This window comes from Macaca mulatta, chromosome 11 (genome assembly GCF_049350105.2).
Source record: "Macaca mulatta isolate MMU2019108-1 chromosome 11, T2T-MMU8v2.0, whole genome shotgun sequence".
NCBI lineage: Eukaryota > Metazoa > Chordata > Mammalia > Primates > Cercopithecidae > Macaca > Macaca mulatta.
In genome coordinates, this window is record NC_133416.1 from 63,627,965 (window position 1) to 63,637,842 (window position 9,878).

Sequence of the window (9,878 nt, forward strand, 5' to 3'; positions counted from 1 at the left end):
TCTACCTTTACTCTGTACAAAGTACTAATGGGGCCACGCGCGGTGACTCACACCTGTAATCCCAGCACTGTGGGAGGCCGAGGCGAGTGGATCACTTGAGGTCAGGAGTTCAAGACCAGCCTGGCCAACATGGTGAAACCCCATCTCTACTAAAAATACAAAAATTAGCCGGGCGTGGTGGCAGGCACCTGTAATCCCAGCTACTTGGGAGGCTGAGGCAGGAGAATCGCTTGAACCTGGGAGGCAGAGGTTGCAATGAGCCAAGATCAGGCCATTGCACTCCAGCCTGGGCGACAGAGCGAGACTCCATCTCAAAACAAAAACAAAAACAAAACAAACAAACAAACAAAAAAAAAAAACAGGCCAGGCGCTGTGGTTCACGCCTGTAATCCTAGCACTTTGGGAAGCCGAGGCGGGCAGATCACGAGGTCAGGAGTTTGAGACCATTCTGACCAATATGGTGAAACCCCCGTCTCTACTAAAAAAGAAAAAAAATACAGAAATTAGCCGGCCATGGTGGCGCGCGCCTGTAATCCCAGCTACTCAGGAATCCGAGGCAAGAGAATCGCTTGAACTCGGGAGGCGGAGGTTGCAGCGAGCCGAGATGGCGCCACTGCACTCCAGCCTGGGCGACAGAGCGAGACTCCGTCTCAAAAAAAAAAAAAAAAATTTAAAAATTTGAAAGTACTAGTCGAAGCACGAAAGGCAAAGAATTGAGAGGCTAAAGGGAAAAAAGCTTCATTAGCGGCTGAGGTCCAGCTGACAAACCCAAACATTAGGCAACTGAGGGAAGAGAGTGAGAAATCCATTCCATAAAACCCAGGAAGTCAGTCAAGCGGCCTGTAAATTGCGACCCCTGCTGACCGTCAGGCCACACACCGGTTTTTTTAGCTCTCAACAAGATGCGGAGCTCCGAAGTGCAACTCCCCCAGGCACCTTCTGTTCTACTTCAGGAGTTCCAAGCCCCTTCCCATCACAACCCCATCCCGCGGGAGGCCCAAGCTGTGCGGAGCAGCCCAGGGATAAGTCAGCCGCCTGGGCGACCTGGGAACGCAGCGCCGGAGACTAAGGCGCAGAGTACAGAACTGCGCGTGCGCGCCTGCAGCACGAGCCCCGCCCCCCGGCTCTAAACCGGGTGGCGGGAAAAGGGACTCAGCGCCTCCTGAGAATGCCCCCATAGCTTCGAAAGGATCCCCGTGTCCGCTTAGCGCCTTCTCGCCACACACTCACTCACCCGCTCCCTGCGGGTCCTCAGAAGCCCGGAGGAGCCAGCAGCCCTCAGGCGCGGGGCCGCAGCCTTTCTGCCACCACGCTCGTCTGGACTGGTCCCTGCCTGCGCGGAGAGCGAGGCGGGGCTAGCCAGGCTGGTCCACGTGACTCCGAGCGAACTGGGGCGGAGATTCGTGAAGAAGGAAGGAAAAGGGAAGCGTGTGCAGGGACTGTTTTATGTGAGGTCGATCTAAAAATCACAGCGCTATGAATTTTCTGCTGAATTATAGTAGAATCAAAGTCCGATTAGAGGTGAATTTACAAACATTCTTCCCCTTCTTCTAGTCAAGCGGACTATTCCAAGTCTTAAATAGTTAGTTAGAAAAGTTAGGTTTTATTTGGGAGGAAGTAAAGAGCTGAGGTAAAGGGAGGAATGGTCTTCTGGGGTGGGGGAATGTCTGTTGTATTATAGGTATAAGTTTAAAGCTTTCAAAGTATATAAGAGGCTCATAAAAGGAAGAAAGCAACCATAAATATTCATTGATCAGTTGAGGGTCTTTTCTGGCCTCTCCTGAGATGATCTTGCCAACAAGAAAAGATAATAGGGCTCTGCTCTGGCCCCCTGTAATCCCAGCTACTGGGGAAGCTGAAGCAGGAAGATCGCTTGAGCCCAGAATTTCTAGGCTGTAGTGTGCAATGGTCGTGCCTGTGAATATCCATTGCATTCCAACCTGGTCAACATAGTAAGAACCCCCTCTCTTAAAAAAAAAAAAAAAAAAAGAAGAAGATAGGGCTCAAACGAATAATAATCTCCTGAATTATTAAGCATTTGAATAGAAGGAATCAATTTCTGGGGTATGAGGGAGTTAGAATAGATTTCCTTCAAGATGAAAGGACAGATGACAGAGAAAAATACACAGACACAAAACAAAACAAAAGAAACACTGAACTAGTGATAAAAGCAGAAAGATGCCATTTGAGGAGTGTTTTGATTTGCATTAAATAAATTAAAACAGAGTCAAAGCCTCTTGCCTCATGCCCCCTACTACCACCCCTGCATTTATTTGCTCCAGGAATCAGATTTCCTGTGTTGGCCTTAGGGCTTAAATACCATCTGCCAGGCAGTCACACCAGTGGATGTCAGGCTGACCAGTTAAGCTGCTTAATTTTTCTAGATTCTAGGCTTGCCCAAGCCTTATTTAGGTTGGAAGCTCCTTGGCCCAGGACCTCTGAAGAGATCCATTATGCCAGAATGAACACAACCAGTCAGTGGATGTAGACAGGTTTACGTGGCTTTACAGAACAGCGCAAATCCTAGTGTTCACTTTTCTCAGAGCTACTTCCCCACCCAAGTCCCTGGGGCAAGCATCCCTGAGATAAGTAGGCTATGTGTTCCCATTAACTTTCCCCCAATTCTTTGGTACACCTGCATCCTGATCTGGGGCTAATATCTCCATTTTCACCACCCACCTCCCTTGAGTCCCTTCTCCTAACCCTTGGAATGCCTTGTCTCCTCCACTTCTCTCCATCTGCCTCGTGTAAGGAGTAACTCCCTGCTTCTCTGTTCCTTCAGAAATCAAGAGCCACACACTTGACTGGCAACAGGGTAAAGGCCAGAAACTTAAGGTGTTGGTTACCCTGTACTCACCATACTGGGTCAAGGAAGGGAGGTATAGGATGGCACCTGTTTTTGCTTCCTTAGCTCTCATTGCCCCAAAACTCAGACACAGCCACAATCACTCACATTCATATGCACAATCAGCATACACGGCGAAGAGAGGTGGGATGGGGAGGAAGGGAAGTTCGCACCAACCAGCTCATGAATGCAACTTGAAAGATTTCACACAGCAAAAGGAAAAAAAAAAAAAAAAAACACATACATAAGTTAAAAAATAAAGAAGTACATGCCCCTCCCCACAGTCTCTTTCTTCATCTAGGGGCTGACTCAACCCTTCCAAGTAAACTCAGAAGCTTTCTACTCCCTCTATTCAGCTGGAGCTTCTACAGGGCCTGGGTGTTCAGTTCAACAGGTTCCCCTGTGACTTCTGGTTGTCCATTGGCGTCTTCGGGTTTGACACCCCTGAGGACAGACAGTCTCTCAGAAATACTCTTGAGCCGGGGGAAGAGGAGGAAGTCGTAGAGGAGGCTGCCCAGACCCCCTCCAATGATTGGGCCCACCCAGTACACCTGTAGGAAGAGAAAAGGAATACTCAGGCTTGGGGAGGGGACAGAGCAGCAAGGCTGCTCTTTTTCCAACCGCATTAGTGGAAAACAAGATATTGTGCACTTGATATACACAATAACCTCACCGTTTATTTTCTGATTCATCAAATTACTCCTGTATCCCACACCTTAGCATGTGTATATTCTATTTGTTGTTATCAATTTGCACTAGTTTGTATGTTGCTTTCAAAAATTTTTTATAAATTGTGTGAAATACATATAAAATTTACCATATTAAATATTTTTGGGGCCAGGCACGGTGGCTCACGCCTGTAATCCCAGCGCTTTGGGAGGCCGAGGCGGGCAGATCATGAGGTCAGGAGATTGCAACCATCCTGGCTAACACGGTGAAACCCCGTCTCTACTAAAAAACACAAAAAATTAGCCAGGCGTGGTGGTGGGCACCTGTAAACCCAGCTACACGGGAGGCTGAGGCAGGAGAATGGCATGAACCTGGGAGGCGGAGCTTGCAGTGAGCCGAGATTACGCCACTGCACTCCAGCCTGGGCGACAGAGCAAGACTTCGTCAAAAAAAAAAAAAAAAAAAAAAATTTGGACAGGCACAGTGGCTTACTCCTGTAATTCCAGCACTTTGGGAGGCCAAGGCAGGCGGATCACAGGTCAGGCGTTTGAGAACAGCCTGACCAACATGGAGAAACCCCGTCTCTACTAAAAATACAAAAATTAGCTAGGCGTGGTGGCAGGCACCTGAAATCCCAGCTGATCGGGAGGTGGAGGCAGCAGAATTGCTTGAACCCAGGAGGCGGAGGTTGCAGTGAGCCGAAATCATGAGATCAAGCACCACTGCACTCCAGCCTGGGTGACAAAGCGAGACTCTGTCTCAAAAAAAATATATATATATATGTTTTTAAGTATACAGTTTAGTAGTGTTAAGTATATTCACATTGTTATGCAACCTATATCTAGAACTTTTTCATCTTGCAAAACTGTAACTCCATACCCATTAAACAACTGCCTATTCCACCCCACCCCCATCAGCCCCTGGTAACTATCCTTCTACTTCACATCTGTGAATTTGAGTACTTTAAATACCCCATATAAATGTAATCATACAGTATTTGTCTTTTTGTGACTGGCTTATTCACTTAGCATAATGGCCTCAAGATCATCCATGTTGTAGTATGTGTCACCATTTCCTTCCTTTTTACAGCTAATATTCAATTTCTGTATATACCACATTTTGTTTATCCATTCATCCACTGAGGAACACTTGGGTTGCTTCTACCTCTTAGCTATTGTGAATAATGCTGTTATGAAATTGGGTGTACAGCTTTGAAAAATTTTTAAATTATTTCCATATGTTTGGCTTGCACAATATCAACATAACCAATATTTATTGAGTACTTACTTTATACCAGATTCTGTGCTAAATGTTTCTCACATATAACTTTCACACATTTCTCGTAATGTCCCATTTTATAGTAAAAGAAACTGAAGCACAGAGTGATTATTTGCCCATGGTCACACACAAAGCCAATAATGTATTAGAACTGGGATGGAGCTGAGGCCCATTTGTGCTCACAACACATCCTGATCTCTGAGAGCAGAATTTATTGTGCTCGTATTTAGTTGTCTCTCTTCATACCCCCTGGTTCAGCAACCAGTGAATACTCAGTGCATGCTCCCTGACTAACCAGAGAAGGAACAATATGAGCGAGAGCCTCTCCTTCTAGCAAAATCATGAATCCTGCTCACACAGGCATGCCAAACTCTCTGACAGCCCCCTTAGCTGAGTGCTGGTACATGCGGAAGGAAAGCAGGAATCCAGCCTGGAACCTGCAGTCCACAACCATCCAGAAGGGCTCCAGGATCTTGCCCCTCTCCCTTCACTCACCCAATGGTTGGTGAAGTTCCCAGTGAGAATGGCAGGAGCAAAGGAGCGGGCAGGATTCATGCCTGCACCAGTATAATACATCTGCAAAAGAGACAGTTGTAACTCAGACACCCCCCTACTCTACCTCAGCTTCTCTCCCCACAACCCACATTGCCCCTGAGAGATGGCGTCTTGTCTCCAACCAGCAGCAAGTGGAGAGAGACAGCCTGCATGACTCTCCAGGAGTTCCCACAATGGGGTGAGGGCAACTGATGCCCTATCTGGGAACAGACTATGGATCCATAGGCAAAGCCCATGTCTAGCCATGATGCATGCATTTCTACCTTGGGGTCAAGAAGGACTAGAATAGCAGTCCCAAGAGAGGGATAGGGCAGAGTTGATTCCTTTGTGCCAGTACAGAGTGCAATGGATAATGTTCATGTTTGACAGTGAAGTAGACAGGAAGAACCCTTAAAAGTTGGGAAAGGTTTAGGGGCCCTAGAATCCTTGAATGAGAAGTTGCTCTCCTTCCTGCTTACCCCAAAGAGGTGCCCCAGGGCAAGGGAGAAGCCAACGGCCAGGGCCACGGAGCCTAGTTGGCCATTCCGCCTCTCATCGTATGTGGCAAAGATGCAGAGCACGAACTGGAGTGTCAGGAAGATCTCCACTGTGGTTGCCTGGGCCACGCTCACCCCAGGGTGCAACTGCGCAAAGGAAGAAGAAGAGAGGCAGCTCATGAGGGCTGCCACAGTGTTACCTCCTCAAGACTTCCCCGGCAAGGATCTCCTTATGGCATCAGGTTCCTGGAGAGGAAGGATAATACAACCCCCTTCATAATCATTGTATTTGCATCTTAGTATCTCCTAACAATGCTCCTTCATGATGGAAAAGATTGCAGCCACTTACATAGATGAGGAAACTGAGGCCTTGAAAGGTAAAATAAGTATCCTCAACAACCTGAAAGGAGTTGGAAGGAAAGCTGAAACTCAAACTCAGGTTTCTTAATTATCAGTCCAGGGACCTATGCCTTCCTTAAAGCTCTAAACCACCTGTCGATCCTCTCCACTTTGACACACACATGCTCACACATGCAGGTATTGTCCCAGACCCCAGGGGAGCTGAATCACCTGCACCAGTCAGGGAGTCAGGGTAACAGAGAGTCAGGACACCAGGTTCCCCATCCCCTCTCAGCCAACCATTACCGTGTTGAGTGCTAGGTTTCCTCGGACGGCAGGCGGGGTAACGCTATACAGCACAGCAGCCCCAGCCACAGCTCCCAGGAGCTGGGCTGCCATATAGCAGAAGGCACGGAGCAGGGACATCTGGGAGCCCACAAGGAAAGCAAAAGTGACTGCAGGATTGACGTGGGCTCCACTGATGTGGCCCACAGACTGCACCAGTGTAGCCAGGGCCAAGCCAAATGCCATAGCCACCTGCAGAACATGCAGGGGTCCAGGAGCCCAACGCAGTGAGGACCCCAGCCCGAAGAAGACATAGAAGAGGGTGGCAAAGAACTCAGCGAATATGGCCCTCCAAAAGGAGGCTGACCGCAGTTCCCACATGGCAGGGGGGATGGGCACAGTGCCTGGGTCCCTGCTACCCCCGTGGCCTTGTCTGGGTGGATGGTCCCCTTTATAGAGGACTCTTAATCCCTGGGAGGGGCAGACTGAGGTAGCTGGCCCAGCCTCTTAACCCCTTCACAGCTGTGGAGGGCTAAGTCCCCTCCCATACAGGGTAAAGATGCTGGATTTTCCCTCCTGTCTCAACTGGGAGATGAGCCAAGAGAGCCATGGCAGTGAGGGTGGGATTGGGGTCACAGCAGGAGAAACTATGAGAAGTGGGGGTGAAGACAGTGGGACTGGAAGAGTCTGCCCTTCTATATGTGTCAAAATTGGTTCATAGTCCTTATTGACATCTACATTACAATACTCTTCAGCTCTCTTTGGAAGGTCCATCAAGCTGAGCTCACTTCATGGCATTTGGGGCTGAGCTCCTGGGGGCCTCAGCCTCCTCTGAGTCTGCCAGGGGTAAGGGTGGGGGTGGGGGTAAGGAGTGGGGTTCAGCAGGGAAGTTGGATAACTAAAGAGAATTCTTTAGTTCCCAGGGATTAGAAGCCTTTCTCCCATTGGCTAGTTTGGGCTGGAATCTGTGGACCCTGCAGCTCCGGGACAAAATAGTTCTGCTGTGTCTGGCTTTCTCTGAGCCCGGGTTCCCTACCCCCAGTCCATGACAGTACCTCCCTTTTCAAACGCTAGGCCTGGCTTTTTAAACGACAGGGACCAACAGAGAGAAGACACTCTCATCCCCGCATGGGCTAGGGGTTGGATTGGAGAGATAGGAATGGGAAAGGGACTCGTAGTTAAACCTTAGAATCCGCTTGTATTTCATCTTTCCTAACTCACATGGTCATAGCAAGAAGTAGTGAAAGGAAGGAAACTGAGTCATGGCTATGAAGCAATGGGAAGGCCTAATGTCCTCTAATACAGCCATGATCAGCACATCCTAAACCTTGATCCCTAGGGAAAGGTATGGGTGTGCAGGGATCAGATCTGGGGAAACAGCCGGTCAAGGAGAGGGAAAAGGATAATATGGGGAAGGAAAGTTTGGGGAAAGAGGTTCAGTTGTGCTCGGGCCTGGTGAGGGACTTGGGACCTAGGCGTGAGGTTGTGTGATGATGGAGAAGGTGGAATGGGACATACTGATAGGTTCTACCATCTCCACATAGTGGCAAGTCATACTGGCCACAAACTTTTCTCATAAACCACCAGAGAACAGAAATTCGAGGTGAGGCCTGCAAGAATGGTGCCCAGCATGGGTCCCACCCAGTACACCTATGGGGAGAGAGAAGGAACACAGATCAGGGACTGTGCTTTCTCCTCATAATACCCAGCTTGGGGATGGACAGAAAGAGAGTTATAGTGAAGGTAGAGGGTCCATCTAACCTATCCACTGGCGGGAAGAGTTGCTGAGAACAGGCCAGAGAGCACCCAAAGGGTTTGGAGCTCTCAATCACATAGAAGAGAAACAGTCCACCAGACATCATTGGAATCTCCTATATTCTAGAAGTCTCATCAGTCTCCTGACCTCAGGCCCTGTGACCCTCGATGCATCTCTCCCAGTAATGCTCCCAGATCCCAGTCACCACTGCTGGCCTCAGGAAGCATGCAGGGTTCACACCGCCTCCAGAAAAGTTCCCCTGGACAGGAGAAAGAGAGAGGGTAGCACATCATGGTGTTAAGAGCAGAGACTTTGGCCATAGATACTCTGGTCCAATTAGGTGAGGATAAAAAGTGACAGAACCGGCTGGGTGTGGTGACTCACGCCTGTAATCTCAGCACTTCGGGAGGCCAAGGCGGGTGGATCACCTGAGGTCAGGAGTTCGAGACCAGCCTGACCAACATAGTGAAACCCGGTCTTTACTAAAAATATGAAAAATTAGCTGGGCATGGTGGCAGGTACCTGTAATCCCAGCTACTGGGGAGGTTGAGGCAGGAGAATCGCTTGAACCCCCTGGAGGCAGAGGTTGCAGTGAACCGAGATCACGCCATTACACTCCAGCCTGGGCAACAAGAGCGAAACTCCGTCTCAAAAAAAAAAAAAAAAACACTACAGAACCAGTTACAACTGCTGGTGGGAGTATAAACTGAGATATAATTTTTTTTTTTGAAACAGGGTTTCGCCCTGTCACCCATGCTGGAGTGGAGTGGTGCAATCACAGCTCATTGCATTTTCAACCTCCTGGACTCAAGTGATCTTCCTACCCCAGCCTCCCAAATAGCTGGGACTACAGGTGTGTACCACCATGCCCAGTTAATTTTTTTATTTTTTGTACAGATGGGGTCTCACTCTGTAGCCTAATCTGGTCTCAAACTCCTGGGTTCAAGTGATCCTGCCACCTCGGCCTCCCAAAGTGTTGAGATTACAGGCATGAGGCACCATTCCCCACCTGAGATAATGACTTTGGGACACAGTTTAACACTTACTTATAAAGATGAACAAATTACATAATTTTTTTTTTTTCTTTGGGACAGTCTCACTTTGTTGCCCAGGCTGGAGTGCAGTGGCACAATCAGCTCACTGCAACCTCTGCAATTTTTATGCCTCAGCCTCCCAAGTAGCTGGGACTACAGGCGCCTGCCACCATGCCCAGCTAATTTTTGTATTTTTAGTAGAAACGGGGTTTCACCATGTTGGCCATGCTGGTCTTGAACTCCTCACCTCAAGTGATCTGCCCCTCTCGGCCTCCCAAAGTGCTGGGATTACAGGTGTGAGCCACCACGCTAGGTCAAATTACATAATTTCTGATTTAGCAACACCACTTCTCACTTATATACCCAAGAGAAACTTGGGTAGCACATCATGTAAATTTATGTAATTGTCGGCTGGGGGCAGTGGCTCACACCTATAATCCCAGCACTTTGGGAGGAGACCGGCGGATCACCTGAGGTCAGGAGTTGGAGACCAGCCTGGCCAACATGGTGAAACCCCATCTCTACTAAAAATACAATAATTAGTTGGGCATGGTGGTGAGTGCCTGTAATCCCAGTTACTTATGAGGCTGAGACAGGAGAATCGCTTGAACCCAGGAGGTAGAGGTTGCAGTGAGCCAAGA

General features: G+C 48.7%; 2 protein-coding genes across 3 annotated transcripts in view; both read right to left on the bottom strand.

The window, feature by feature from the left end:
• Window positions 1–1,374, bottom strand: part of TIMELESS (timeless circadian regulator) — a 35,717-nt gene extending 34,343 nt beyond the window's left edge. For both annotated transcript variants that reach the window (XM_015152014.3, XM_015152013.3), the window contains exon 1: window positions 1,235–1,374. The gene's annotated coding sequence lies outside the window, so the exon portion shown is untranslated. The remainder of the gene's footprint in view (window positions 1–1,234) is intronic.
• A 52-nt stretch (window positions 1,375–1,426) lies between these two features.
• On the bottom strand, window positions 1,427–6,870 carry MIP (major intrinsic protein of lens fiber). Its single transcript, XM_001115118.5, has 4 exons — window positions 6,469–6,870; window positions 5,806–5,970; window positions 5,288–5,368; window positions 1,427–3,396 (listed from the first exon to the last, which is right to left on the bottom strand). The coding sequence occupies exons 1-4, from the start codon at window positions 6,826–6,828 to the stop codon at window positions 3,211–3,213; spliced, it is 792 nt and encodes a 263-aa protein (XP_001115118.1). The 5' UTR covers window positions 6,829–6,870; the 3' UTR covers window positions 1,427–3,210.
• Between the last annotated feature and the right edge of the window lie 3,008 nt (window positions 6,871–9,878).

Coding starts and splice junctions, on each gene's coding strand:
- MIP (XM_001115118.5), bottom strand. CDS start 6,828: ATGTGGGAACTGCGGTCAGCCTCCTTTTGGAGGGCCATATTCGCTGAG. Junction 5,971..6,468: donor GAAACCTAGCACTCAACACG/GTAATGGTTGGC, acceptor TCCTTTGCGCAG/TTGCACCCTGGGGTGAGCGT. Junction 5,369..5,805: donor CCCTGGGGCACCTCTTTGGG/GTAAGCAGGAAG, acceptor TCTCTTTTGCAG/ATGTATTATACTGGTGCAGG.